Below are 15,310 nucleotides of genomic sequence, written 5' to 3' on the forward strand. Positions count from 1 at the left end.
TGTAACCTGAAAACACCTAGAATTGCCAAAACCATCTTGAGGAAAAGAAACAGAAATGGAGGCATCACACTCGCAGACCTTAAACTACATTATAAAGCCATCATCATCAAAACAGCATGGTACTGGAACAAAAATAGGCACAAAGACCAGCGGAAAAGAACGGAAAGCTCAGAAATAAATCCCCACACCTATGGACATCTAATCTTTGATAAGGGGGCCCAATGCATTAAATGGAAGAAGGAGGCTCTCTTCAATAAATGGTGCTGGGAAAACTGGGTTGTAACATGCAGAAGAATGAAATTGAACCACTTTATCTCGCCAGAAACAAAAATCAACTCCAAATGGATCAAAGACCTAGATGTCAGACCAGAAACAATCAAATACTTAGAGGAAAACATTGGTAAAACACTTTCCCACCTACACCTCAAGGTCATCTTTGATGAATCAAACCCAAATGCAAGGAAGACTAAAGCAGAAACAAACCAATGGGACTACATCAAATTGAAAAGCTTCTGCACATCCAAAAAAACTATCACACAAACAAAGAGACCCCTCACAGAATGGGAGAAGATCTTCACATGCCATACATCAGACAAGAAACTAATCGCCAAAATATATAATGAGCTCAGCAAACTTAGCACCAAAAAAGCAAATGACCCCATCCAAAAATGGGCACAGGATATGAACAAAACATTCACCTCAGAGGAGATCCAAAAGGCTAACAAACATATGAAAAACTGCTCTAGGTCACTGATTGTCAGAGAAATGCAAATTAAGACAACACTAAGATACCACCTCACTCCTGTAAGAATGGCATACATCAAAAAGGACAGCAGCAACAAATGCTGGAGAGGATGTGGGGACAGAGGAACCCTTTTACATTGCTGGTGGGAATGTAAATTGGTCCAGCCACTGTGGAGAGCAGTCTGGAAAACTCTCAGAAGGCTAGACATGGACCTTCCATATGATCCAGTAATTCCTCTCCTGGGGTTATACCCCAAGGACTCCATAACACCCAACCAAAAAGAGGTGTGTACTCCTATGTTCATAGCAGCATAATTCATAATAGCTAAAACCTGGAAGCAACCCAGGTGCCCAACAACAGATGAGTGGCTGAGAAAGCTGTGGTATATATACATGATGGAATACTATGCAGCTATCAAGAAAAATGAACCCACCTTCTCTGACCCATCTTGGGCAGAGCTAGAAGAAATTATGTTAAGTGAGCTAAGTCAGAAAGATAAAGATGAGTATGGGATGATCCCACTCATCAACAGAAGTTGAGTAAGAAGATCTGAAAGGGAAACTAAAAGCAGGACCTGACCAAATTGTAAGTAGGGCACCAAAGTAAAAACCCTGTGGTGAGGGGTAGACATGCAGCTTCCTGGGACAGTGGGGGGTGGGAGTGGGTGGGAGGGATGGCTCACAGTCTTTTGGTGGTGGGAATGGTGTTTATGTACACTCCGAGTAAAATGTAGTCATATAAATCACTAGTTAATTAATATGAGAGGGGGAAAATTAATTGTATGTCTCGATGTTTTTCAAAACACAAACTGAATCTTTTTAATATATAGGCTGTGTAATTGATATGCAGACTCTCTCAAAAGCCTAGACCAAGTAGATCAGAAGCAACCAATAGCACAGCTATATACAAGATACTGGGTATTGTACAGCAAACCCTAACAAAAGGACTTTTCAAAGTTAACCCAATTACCAAATAATGTGATGATAACATTAACTATCGATTGTCTTTTTGAACCCTAAGACAGCAGGAACCTCACATCTCTACTATAGAGCCTCTACTTCCCCTAGTCCTGGAACCCTTGGATAGGGCCCACTTTCCCATATGCCTCTCCCAATCCCTATCAAATAATATTGCATCTGCCGATCACAACCTAACCAACGCAACGATTGTCACCTCAACATGCTTCACCTCAGACTGTGTCCAGAGACTACACGTTTGGAATGACAGCCCTTCAGCTTCATTACTCGGGTGAGACCTTTCCTTTCATAGTATACTCTAATTCCATCTCAGGTGGTTCACTTTCTAACAAATCCCAAAACCTAGATATACACCAGTTTCTGTGAGAGAGAGCATATGTTCACACGTATCCGTAAACTACTGCCAAATATATACCTGAAAGCAGAAGTACACTAGTTTGCAGTGAGTACCCCCTAACACTTCCTCTCCACTATTCCAACGTTTGGGTCCATGATTGCTCAACAATTTGTTTGGCTTCATATGTTAACTCTCTTTTCAGTCACCAGGTGCCAGATGCCATCAGGATGCCGGCCAGGCTTCCCTGGACTGAAGACCCACCAATGTGTCCTGGAGCTCCGCTTCCCCAGAGACCCACCCTACTAGGGAAAGAGAGAGGCAGACTGGGAGTATGGACCGACCAGTCAACGCCCGTGTTCAGTGGGGAAGCAATTACAGAAGCCAGACCTTCTACCTTCTGCAACCCACAATGACCCTGGGTCCATGCTCCCAGAGGGATAGAGAATGGGAGGGGGTGGGATATGGAGATTGGGTGGTGGCAACTGTGTGGAGTTGTACCCCTCCTACTCTATGGTTTTGTTAATTAATCCTTTCTTAAATAGAAAAGAAAAAAAATTGTCATATTGTCATTCCTCAGGACCAGACTATGACATATCTGGTAATGTGCACATTCTGTGCTGCACAAAGACTCAGGGTTCAAACCTTTGGTCCCCACCTTCATAAGAGGTAAAGTAGTTAGTACTGCAGGTGTCTCTCTTTCTCTCTCCCTCTCTGTCTCTCCCTACCTTGGCAATTTCTCTCCTCTCTATCAAAACACATAAAATTAAAAAACAACAATGAATAGAAATTCCTTTTAAAAGATCACTTCTGAATTTGTTCTTCTTCACTGGCTACTTTCTAGTCCCTGTATTATAAATATTTGGCAAATATTTTAATGATTTATCTTGAATATATATATTTTTTTCAGTTTTTTTTATTTTTTCTATTTATGTATTTATTATTTATTTTCCCTTTTGTTGCCCTTGTTGTTTTTTATTGTTGTAGTTATTATTGCTGTTGTCTTCCCCTCCTCTCTCTATTTCTCTCTGTCCCATCCAACAATGACGATGACATCAATAATAATAATGACTACAACAATAAAACAAAAAGAGCAACAAAAGGGAATAAGTAAATATTTTAAAAATTAAGAGAAAAAAGGAAATACTGACAGAAACCATAGGATAATTCAGGTACTCTTCTTTAGATATCTCTAAAAGTATAATAATGTATTCACATTTAATATTCAAATTAGTGATACTATGTAAATAAGATAACAGTATAAGATAATGTCAAGTAAGAAAAGCTACAAGGATCAGAGGCCTGTTAAGTGCCTGACTGGTGTGAAGAGACAAGAGTATAAGGGTAAGAGAGAAAGCAATCAATTCAGACTAATTTCCATGACAGACTGTTCATTTGCAAGCTATTCAGCCTCTGACTCTCAAGAGCTTCTAAATATATGGAAATAACATGACTATCTTCCAGAATTTTTATGAAGTCTTGGTAAAACTGTAAAGCAAAGACAGAAAGCCAAGGTAATTTGTTTCGCTCAGTGTTGGCACTTTGAATCCACTGCTCCATATGGCCATTTTCCTTTTTGGTTGTTTGTTTCTTTCTTTCTTTCTATTATATTTATATACTTGATGGGACAAAGAGATATTGAGACAGAAGGGGAGACAGAGAGGGAGAGACCTGCCTCACTACTCATGAAGTGGCCCCTACAGGTGGGGGTGGGGGGAGTCAAACCCAGGTCCTTACATATGATGATATGTGCACTTAACCAGGTGCACCACTGGCTGGCCCCAAGCCAAGGTAATTTCCATTGTAATTTTAAGTCAATAGCCTTTATCAAGCCAGTTTTACAATATGGTAAGAAACCTGAAGAAAGGTTATTACTGTAGATGCTATCATATTAGAGTTATAATATATGAAGCCTCCCTCTCTCTTTTCCAGAGTTTTACCAGACCATGTCAACTTTTTCAGAAGAGGAAGAGTTGAGAGTTTCTTTGCATAACCATTATGCTATCTACCCCTGCCCAAAGAAGTCATTTCTATTTTTTTAATCTTTATTTATTTACTGGATAGAGACAGTAAGAAATTGAGAGAGAAGGGATAGATAGGGAGAGAGACAGAGAGACACCTACAGCACTGCTTCACCACTTGCAAAGCTTTCCTCCTGCAGATGGGGACAGGGAGCTCGAACCCGGGCCCTTACACATTGTAACATGTACATTCAGCCAGGTGCGCCACAACCTGGCCCCCTGAAGTCATTTCTTAATATGTCAAAGTAACAAATACATGTGGCACTCCATAGTGTTTGGAGGGAAAAGTACAAAGAAGTGGAAAAAGTTAAGTAATAATAAAGAGTTAAAACAGTTCAAATTCAGAGTCACTGAAGCACTGACACCAGGAAGTACTGAGGTAACTACTAAAGGCAATGGATCAAATGAAGGAATGAAACACTTAAGGATGCTATGGCCAAGAAATGCCTTATGAATGAGGAGAACTGAGCTCGGTTCTGGTGAAGATGCTTGGGGGAGTGAACAGAGGAAATGGCAGTAAAGGTAAAAGGAACAGTGTGATGAGAGTCCTAAGTTGGCTAGACCTACTGGTCTGTAGACAGAGAAATTCTGGCTGCTCAGGACATAAAAAAGACATTTTGAAATGGGTTAACAACAGGCATATATTTCCTCCCTTCTCTATTATAAAATTCAAACTACTAAAAGCACTTTCTAATAATTCTCATTCTAAGTGGCAATAAAACAATAGTCCTTAATTTGACAAAGGAAAAGTGTCCCATCAATGAAAAGGACAAAAGAATCATTTAAAGAGGAGACAGGGGTCAGAAGATGGCTGATTTTTGTTTCTGGTGAGATAAAGTGGTTCAATTTCATTCTTCTGCATGTTTCAACCCAGTTTTCCCAGCACCATTTATTAAAGAGAGCCTCCTTTTTCCATTTAATCCTTTGGGCCCCCTTATCAAAGATTAGATGCCCATAGGTGCTGGGATTTATTTCTGGGCTTTCAATTCTGTTCCACTGGTCTGTATGCCTATTTTTGTTCCAGTACCATGCTGTTTTGATGATGATGGCTTTATAATATAGTTTAAGGTCTGGGAGTGTGATGCCTCCATTTCTGTTTCTTTTCCTTAAGATGGTTTTGGCAATTCTAGGTGTTTTCAGGTTCCAGATAAATGATTGTAGTGTTTGTTCTATTCTCTTAAAGAAGCCTGGTGGAACTATGAAAAACTGCTCTAGGTCACTGATTATCAGAGAAATGCAAATCAAGACAACACTAAGATACCACCTCACTCCTGTAAGAATGGCATACATCAAAAAGGATAGCAGCAACAAATGCTGGAGAGGATGTGGGGACAGAGGAACCCTTTTACATTGCTGGTGGGAATGTAAATTGGTACAGCCTCTGTGGAGAGCAGTCTGGAAAACTCTCAGAAGGCTAGACATGGACCTTCCATATGATCCAGTAATTCCTCTCCTGGGGTTATACCCCAAGGACTCCATAACACCCAACCAAAAAGAGGTGTGTACTCCTATGTTCATAGCAGCACAATTCATAATAGCTAAAACCTGGAAGCAACCCAGGTGCCCAACACCAGATGAGTGGCTGAGAAAGCTGTGGTATATATACACAATGGAATACTATGCAGCTATCAAGAACAATGAACCCACCTTCTCTGACCCATCTTGGACAGAGCTAGAAGGAATTATGTTAAGTGAACTAAGTCAGAAAGATAAAGATGAGTATGGGATGATCCCACTCATCAACAGAAGCTGACTAAGAAGATCTGAAAGGGAAACTAAAAGGGAAACTAAATTTGACCTGATCAAATTGTAAGTAGGGCACCAAAGTAAAAACCCAGTGGTGAGGGGTAGGCATGTAGCTTCCTGGGCCAGTGGGGGGTGGGAGTGGGCGGGAGGGATGGGTCACAGTCCTTTGGTGGTGGGAATGGTGTTTATGTACACTCCTAGCATAATGTAGACATATAAATCAGGAGCTAATTAATATGAGAGGGGGAAATCAATTGTATGTCTCAAAGTTTCTCAAAAGACAAACTGAATCTTTTTAATATATAGGCTATGTATTTGATATGCGGACTCTCTCAAAAGCCTAGACCAAGTACATTAGAAGCTTCCAATAGCACAGCTATATACAAGATACTGGGTACTGTCCAGCAAACCATAACAAAGGGACTTTTCAAAGTTAACCCAATTAACAAATAATGTGATGATAATATTAACTATTGATTGTCTTTTTGAACCCTAAGACAGCAGGAACCTCACATCTTCACTATAGAGCCCCTACTTCCCCCAGTCCTGGAACCCTTGGATAGGGCCCACTTTCCCGTATGCATCTCCCAATCCAAACCAAATAACACTGCATCTGCCGATCACAACCTAACCAAAGCAACGATTGCTACCTCAACATGCTTCACCTCAGAATGTATCCAGAGACTTCACGTGTGGAATGACAACCCTTCAGCTTCATTACTCGGGTGAGACCTTTCCTTTAATAGTACACTCTAATTTCATCTCAGGTAGTTCACTTTCCAACAAAGTCCCATAACCTAGATATACACCAGTTTCTGTGAGAGAGAGCTTATGTGCACACGTATCCATAAACTACTGCAAAATATATACCTGAAAGCAGGACTACACTAGAGTTTGCAGTGAGTACCTCCCTAACACTTCCTCTCCACTATTCCAAGCTTGGGATCCATGATTGCTCAACAAATTGTTTGGCTTCATATGTTAACTCTCTTTTCAATCACCAGGTTCCAGATGCCACCAGGATGCTGGCTAGGCTTCCCTGGATTGAAGACCCCACCAATGTGTCCTGGAGCTCAACTTCCCCAGAGTCACACCCTACTAGAGAAAGAGAGAGGCAGACTGGGGGTATGGACCGACCAGTCAACGCCCATGTTCAGCGGGGAAGCAATTACAGAAGCCAGACCTTCTACCTTCTGCAACCCTCAACGACCCTGGGTCCATGCTCCCAGAGGGATAGAGAATGGGAAAGCTACCATGGGAGGGGGTGGGTTATGGGGATTGGGTGTTGGGAATTGTGTGGAGTTGTACCCCTCCTACCTTATGCTTTTGTTCACTAATCCTTTCTTAAATAAAAAATTTTAAATAAATAAATAAAATAAAATCTCAGAGTTGGAGGTCGGGCAGTAGTGCAGCAGGTTAAGTGCACATGGCGCAAAGTGCAAGGACCGGTGTAAGGATCCCGGTTTGAGCCCCCAGCTCCCCACCTGTAACGGAGTCACTTCACAGGCAGTGACGCAGGTCTGCAGGTGTCTATCTTTCTCTTCTCCTCTCTGTCTTCCCCTCCTCTCTCCACTTCTCTCCACCCTATCCAACAATAACGATATCAGTAACAGTGATAATAATAACTACAACAATGATAAAACAACCAGGGCAACAAAAGGGAAAAAAAAAGGCCTCCAGGAGCAGTGGATTCATGGTGCAGGCACCGAGTCACAGCAATAACCCTGCAGGCAAAAAAAAAAAAAAAAAAATCTCAGAGTTGGCCACCAACATGTAGTGGTAAAGGAATATCTACAATCAAAGAAAAAAACAATACCCCTCAAAATGTCATGGATTTTCTAGAGGCTTCCGGAAGGTTATGAAAGAAGAATAACAACACTAAGACTTCCTTTATCTTTAATGAGTTGTCTAGAACCTTTCTTAAAGAAGCATTTAAAATGGTAGGTAGGTTTCTGGGCTAGGTCAGATAAACAGATTTTAGACAAGAACCTAGAATGAAAACTATACAATAAAACGGTAATTAGTAAAAATTAATGCAACAGTGTTCCACACACTGTTTAAGTAAGACACATTCTTCTCTGTTCTTGGGGCAGGGAGGGGAGAAGCCTGCTTTAACCCCAGTTTATTCAAGCTGAGTTAAACTTCCTCTCTCACAAGATTCCAGTTTCAGCAAATCAGAGTAAGTCACTGGTTTTTAAGTAGATTCTCATTCCACATGGCTTTTCATCCCTTTTCCTTACCTGCCTAGCCAAATACTCAAAAATATCTCCATCAATTTCACATGATAAAATAGCTAAAGCATTCTAAAAACTGAACTTGCATATTCTCACAACTCGAAACCACAGTGCAGATAGGTGGAGATGAGAAAAGTAGACCAGACTTTTCTTAAGTACCAGCTAATCTTGGGAGTGGCAGATCACAATGCCTTTAGACTATCAGACCAAGGAAAGAAGAGAGGCTGAGGTCGCCTAGACTTCATAAACTGCATAATGGCAGTGGCCAAGTATCCTTATTCTCTTCCTGAGCTCAGAATTAAGCCTGCACTTGGCAAGTCATAAGGAAGGGATAAATATTGGCTTGTCAGAAAGGTCATGACATATTTTTATATGCAAAAAAAATATGTTGTGGCTTTTCCAATAACCCAATAATTATATATGCCTGTCTTCAAAATTTCTTCTTTTCCTTCCCCTCCATCATCATCACCATCATCATCCTATAGGAATCCTCCCTTTACCTCTCATTCTCTCCTCCCTCCTGCCCCTCCAAAGTAAATGTAGGGTCAGTTAGGCTGACTTATGTTCTAACTTTAACTTCCAAATAGACACAAATTTTTCAACAGCAACAGAAATTATTGTAAATAGAGAAATACCAAGTTCCCCACAAACACACAGTGTGTATGTACATATCCCATGCATGAACAAAAGCTGTTTAAAAACAGGTGGAGGGAGAAAGCATAGTGGTTACAAGAAAGACGCTCAATGGCTAAGGTTCTGAGGCCCCGGGTTCAAGCCTCAACGTCACTATAAGCCAAAGCTGGGGTGTGAATGGGGGGGAGGGGACATGTGCATGTGTCCAATTAAAATAAATAAATATTTTTTAAATGTGGTTAAAAAGAAATATTTAAAATATAAATAGGGCAGTAGATGATATTTTGGCTATTTTTCTAAAAGTATAGCTCTCTTGGGGGCTGGGCGGTAGCACAACGGGTTAAGCTCACATATCGAGAAGCACAAGGACAGACTTAAGATCCCCATTCAAGCCCAGGGCTCCTCACCTGGGGGGGGGGGGTCACTTCACAAGTTGTGAAGCAGATCTGCAGGTGTATATCTTTCTCTCCCTCTCTCTGTTCTCCCCTCCTCTCTCAATTTCTCTGTCCTTTCCAACAACAACAGCAATAACAACAACAATAACAAGGGCAACAAAATGGAAAAGATAGCCTCCAGGAGCAGTAGATTCATAGTGTAGACACCTGAGCCCCAGCAATAACCCTGGAGGCAAAAAAAAAAAAAAGTATAGCTCTCTCAAAGTTTCAATTCAAGTGCACAAGTGCTAAAGTAATGTTCTGTGTAAAAAAAAAAAAAAAAAATATATATATATATATATATATATATACATATATATGCCATGATCTGTGTTTTACTAGATACATGTCTTTGAAAAGCCTATTTTTATATTTTTTAAAAAATTTTACCACCAGGGCTTTACTAGGGCTTCAATGGAGCTTCACACCTTCAAACCACTATTCCTGGTGGCCTGCTCCCACCCCCCAGCCCCCAAATAGATAGTAAGGGACAGTGAGAAACTGAAAGGAGGAGAGGCACCAGAGAATAACCCAGTGCTGAAGAAGCTTCCTCTTTGTATGATGCTTCCATGGGGTGGCACAGGGTTTGAACCCAGGTCCTTACACATAGTAAAAATGCTCTCTACTAAGTAAGTCACCTTCCAGTCCCCAAAGTCTGGTTTTTATAGATTGCTCTGTCTTATTAAATGGCCTCATGTAAGATAATAGTTTAAAATGGCATTTTTCCATAAACTATCTGTCCTGAGGTAAAGCTCTCCTGAGTCTACAAAACCGTAACTATTTTTATTATGACTGTCCAAAGTAGAGTTAATTTATACTTAAGCTGATGCCTCAGTGGAGAGAAATATTTAATGAGCTAATAAAACAGAAAGAAAGAGGCATACGACTACAATCCTGGGAAAGAAAGCACTCAAGGACACAGAGCCTCACTAATTTCTTGTTCTTCACGAATAATTTGTATCCTTTCATCATACTCATCATATTTCTCAAAACCATCTTTTTCTCCACCCACTTTTATTTTCCCTTCTTTCCAAATATCTGACTCATCAAATTTTCTTTGACCTCATCTAACAAGCTACTTCACTCATCTCCATATCCCCATGAACTTATATTGAGAGGAGATACTCATGGAGTTAAAGCAGTGTGAATGAGCTCCAAAAAAGAAGGGAAGGGAAGGGAAGGGAAGGGAAGGGAAGGGAAGGGAAGGGAAGGGAAGGGAAGGGAAGGGAAGGGAAGGGAAGGGAAGGGAAGGGAAGGGAAGGGAAGGGAAGGGAAGGGAAGGGAAGGGAAGGGAAGGGAAGGGAAGGGAAGGGAAGGGGAAAGGAAAGACCATAAGGGCCAGGTGGCAACACAGCCGGTAGAGCACACACATTACGGTGCACAAGGACCCAGATTCAAGTCCAAAATCCCCACCTGCAGGGAGGAAGTGGTTAAGCAGGGATGCAGGTGTCTTTTTCCCTTCCCCTCTCCTTTCCCTCTCAATTTCTCTGATTCTGTCTAAAAGAAAGGGGAAAGTGGTCAACAGCAGGGGTGGGTTCATTGTTCAGAGTACCAAGTCCAGCACTTATCCTGATGGCAAAATAAGTAAATAACAGGAGGAAGGAAAGGTAAGATGGAGGGAAAGAGAAGCCATGGAGAAAACAGCAGGGGGATGGGAAATGGACACTGTCAGGTTTAGATGTAGTCTACTAAATCTGAAATATATATATATATTCCTCCTTACAGAGAAGAAAGGTAGGGCAGACGACATCCCATTAAGCCTCTAAGTTGGTTAAGAAATACCATCTACCTACACCAGGTTGCTCATTACAGAAAGCAAGGAAGCAGTCTCGGGTTTCGTAAGTGGATAGCCAGAACATGGACAAGTATCTTCTCGCCGACCTGCTAGTGAAAGGTTCCTTGTGCTGTGATGGCTACTCTTATTCTCAGGCTGGGCACGCAATATTGGGTTATTTTATATGACCTCTGCAGGCTAATAACAATCTTTCATGTGAGGCAACTACACAGTTTCCTTCTGTGTTCCTGATATTTTTCACAGAAATACCACTAGGAGCAAATTAGCCATCACAAACAGGAGTATTCAAACTTTACTCTCAGCTGTTTTTTAACAGACTCAAGAGGTGGGAAAACTCTGATAGCAAGGGGATGACAGACAGGAATGGGAACTCCTAGGTGTGGTTCTAGCTATATGTTGATCAGAGAACTTTGGCGATGCCTGAACTCTAAGGTATGCAAAGTGCAATTACCTGCCACAGAGCTTGTCTGATGTTCACATCTATACCATTGTGAAATGGGAAACCCTGATGCAATGTCTAAATAGCCAAAATCACAGAGATGAAGGCAAGGTATATTTCCCAGTTTTTGTAGGTATATATAGCACAACCTCAGCAAAACAGAGTACAAATTTTAAAAGAAGAAATTACAGTAGAGGCTACACTAAAGACTGTCTTTCAACCATTTTCAACTGTGATGTCTCATTTAACCATTTATTTATTGATGCCAATTTTGAGATCTAGAAAAAAAAAACATTTTTCCTAAAGGTACATCAATGTGAAAAGTTAGTTTTAAATCACACAGGAAAAAAAATGCAATACATTTTCTCCATACATATATCCTATGCATCATATTAGTATTTACTCTAATGAACACAAAACTAGAGGAATTGTATTTACATTTCTAGAGAAGAAAAAGTGAGACTATGTAATGTTGATTTCTCTACTGCTGGAATGTCGGATATTACTGCAAAGCCACTAAAACTCTAAGTTATTTCTAAAAAGAAAAATCATATTAGCCTAATTTTTAATTTCAAAAACCATTACACACTTTAAAACCAAAAACAACTAAAAAAAAAAAAGGTGAAATATAAAGATTAACATATCACAACTGCTTTCTCTAGAAGAGCTGCCTAAATCAACCAACTGATCATCCCTGTCAAGTAAACTACAGCAGCTGGAAGGAAAAGTTGGCTGATTCAAGAAAACCCCCATCTATGTAGGCAGCCGGGACAGCCTCTAGGTGCTGCTGTAGAGACCCCCTTCCCGATGTCTCATTTCCTCCCTGGTTTGTCAGCCCCCTCCCCGCCCACGACTCCACTGCACTGCGCAAAGCCATCGCAATCACTTCAAACATATTTGCTGGCGAAACTCTTTCCATCAACCCCCCCGCCCAAAGTAACACGCTTCAAGGTGTAAGGTGTCAGTCATTTACTTTTCAGATCCAAGTATACTTTGGGTGGATAAGCTGGACAAGAAAATATTAGCACGTAAGTCAGATGTGTCTCAGCGACCAGGAGGCCGAAAAAGCACAATGACAGGTCCCAGGGAAGCCCTCCCCGCTCCCTCGGCCACCTCTTCGTGTGAAATGTTCGTAAATGTCAGCGTGACCCTGTGTGCAAGTGAGAGCTGTCAGGGGAGACCCGGAGCTGCGGGAGGGCAGGGCGGGGCCGTTCCTACGAGCAGCAGCACAGGCTCCATCTCATCTGCCAGCTCCTGCATCCGAGAGGCTGATGAGCGATGGTGGAAGCTCAAAGGAAAACCGTGAGAGCCTGGGGGGGGGGGGGGGGCGGGGAGGCCTTGACGTCCTGATCAGATCAGCCAGTGCCTGACCGCGTCCCCGCGCCCAGCACCTGCTCGACCCGCAGCACCCCAACAGCCGCAAAGGGGTGGAGAGCCGGATCGCAAGGCCGCGAGGGTGCGGGAGCAGCAACCCCGCGGCTTTACCTCGGATGGACCAGGTCCAGCGGTAGAACTCCACGGTGTCGTTGAGCGCCGAGGACATGACATTCAGGACGCTGCCCGGCTGCGAGTCCATCAGCGCCATCGCGGCGGTGGAGTGCGAGGGGCTGCGGCGCGGGAGGCTGCAGGCGGGAGCGGACAGCTGGCGGGAGCGCTGCCCCGGGAGGGCACGGCCGCGGGAGCTAGAGGGCGGCGGGCGATGCGCCTCGAAGCGCCCCGCGGAGTCTCCTCCTGTGCGCGCTGCGGCGGCGGCTGGGATGCGGCGGCCGAGACGCGGAGTCACAGGTACCGTCAAGGCTCCCAAGCGGAGGAGGAGGAATTGGAGGAGGTGGATGAGGAGGAGGAGGAGCTGGAGATGCGGCCGAGAGCGCCGGGCGCCACACCACTCTGCCTCCTGGCGCGGCCGCCGCCGCTCCAATCTTCTCGCGCGCGTCACGTGGTGCAGCGCCCCTCCTCCCGCCCGCGCGCCGCCGCTCGGGCCCAGGGATGCGGCGCTAGGGGGGCGGCTGCAGGCGAGTCCGCGCAGGCGCGCGCCGCTCCGCACCCGGGCTCCCTCGCCTGGTCCCAGGGTCGCGCGGGAGCCAGACACCTGGGGCACCTCCCAGCCACCACCCCACCCCCGCATCCGGTCCTGGCGGAGGAGTGTACCTCCTTTCCACCGGTTATCTCGCATCTGCCCCATAAGTCTTAGGAAAGAGCACCAGAAAGAATGGGCAGCTTGTGGGCAAAGCAGGTGAGGTGGCTGGTGTCGCTTGGATTGCCCTTGAATTCTGTTTCCTTCGCCCCATTGCTAAAACAAGCGTGTCTGAAGGAGAGATGTAGCCTTATCCTTCTAAATTAGTAGAGGGATATTTGTCTTCCAGGCTACAGTGATGGAGAGTGAACTTTGGGATCTACTCATTAACAACAAAAAAAATCGAATGGATAATTGTGTGTGTTCTATAGACCCTTTAAACACACACATACATATTTCATGTACACATATATAAAGATAGATACGAAATATTAAGAATAACATAATTGTGTTAAATGAGGCCATTAGGAATTTGAATAAAGGAAGGAACCAAGATGGACCCTTAGGTTAGGGAAGTTCAATTGAACCTTAATAACAAGATGGTAGTCACTTGGATAATGAACTCCTGAAAAGTGGACCCTAAAAGAGTAGTACACATTTCATACAGTTCATAATTTGATAGTCTCTAACATCAAAGAAGATCTGAGAATAAGCCAATAGCCTGTTTACCTAGTTATTTAAATGTGTCGCCTACTTCCTGCTTAACCTTTTCTCCAATTGTTAGTTTGCGATGTTCTATTCAAAGGTCACTGAGTCAACTGGTTGCTTCTCTTTGACACTTAAAATAATGTGAATGCTTTTATGATACTGATTTTATTTATTTATTGACTCAGCTATTATTTGACTATCTGTTATACTGGAAAGCAGTACTGAGGTTAAGAGCTATCTGGGGGGATTCTTGTTGAGCTATCCAATGCTAAAAATAGTAATTAATATTTATTATGATGTCAAATTGTAACATTTATTTCAGAACATCATAAGGGTTACTGCAAGTGTGAGGACCTTTAAGGGGAAAAGTAATTAAAAATAACTTTCATTCAAAGCAATCATAGCCATCCTTAAATGTTCTGTCCTTGAAATTAATGTAATTCATCAAGTATGCTTGCCAGATTAAATTTTTTCTTTTTTCTTTTTCTTTTTTTATTATTGCTACCAAGGTTAACCCCGGAACTTGAATCCTACACAAAGAATCCATCACTTTTGGTGAAGTTGGTCTTTCTTTCTCCCCCCCCCCCCCTTTTATTTTGATAGAGAAGTTGAGAGGGAGGAAGAAATAGAGAGGGAGAGACTCTTACAGCACTTTCACTGCTAGAGAAGCTTCTGCCCTGCAGGTGGGGGCTGCAGGATTGTGCCCCAGTCTGAGCATGGAAGCATGTGTGCTGTTTCAGTAACACCACTCAGCCCCCAAGATTAAATTTATTTGTAATTGAAATTATGGTTACTCAAATCTTGACCCTTAATGATTTATATTACACTGATATAAAAGATAAAGATCAATGTATTCCTATATTTTTGATGATCTAACAGTATAGATTAGTTTAAACTTCATCCAGAAATTTGATTACTACCTCTATGTCATAAAATCCTGCATACAGGGGATCAGGCTGTAGCACAGCAGGTTAAGCACATGTGGCAGGAAGTGCAAAGACTGGCGCAAGGATCCCAGTTCAAGCCTGGGCTCCCCAGAGGTGAGACAGATCTACAGGTGTCTTTCCCCCTTTCTGTCAAAAACAAAAAAGATCCTACATATATTTTATTTTAATTTTTTAATATTTATTTATTCCCTTTTGTTACCCTTGTTTTTTATTGTTGTAGATATTATTGTTGTTGATGACATCATTGTTGGATAGGACAAAGAGAAATGGAGAGAGAAGGGGG

The 15,310-nt window shown here is 42.6% G+C and overlaps 1 protein-coding gene across 1 annotated transcript in view; it reads right to left on the reverse strand.

Moving 5' to 3' along the window:
* Positions 1 to 13,421, reverse strand: part of ELOVL4 (ELOVL fatty acid elongase 4) — a 44,365-nt gene extending 30,944 nt beyond the window's left edge. Inside the window, exon 1 of the mRNA XM_060205425.1 lies at positions 12,844 to 13,421. Within this exon, the coding sequence (XP_060061408.1) occupies positions 12,844 to 12,943 (100 nt within the window). The 5' untranslated portion in view covers positions 12,944 to 13,421. The remainder of the gene's footprint in view (positions 1 to 12,843) is intronic.
* Positions 13,422 to 15,310: the final 1,889 nt, after the last annotated feature.

The sequence above is a fragment of the Erinaceus europaeus genome, chromosome 13, assembly GCF_950295315.1.
Source record: "Erinaceus europaeus chromosome 13, mEriEur2.1, whole genome shotgun sequence".
Classification (NCBI taxonomy): domain Eukaryota; kingdom Metazoa; phylum Chordata; class Mammalia; order Eulipotyphla; family Erinaceidae; genus Erinaceus; species Erinaceus europaeus.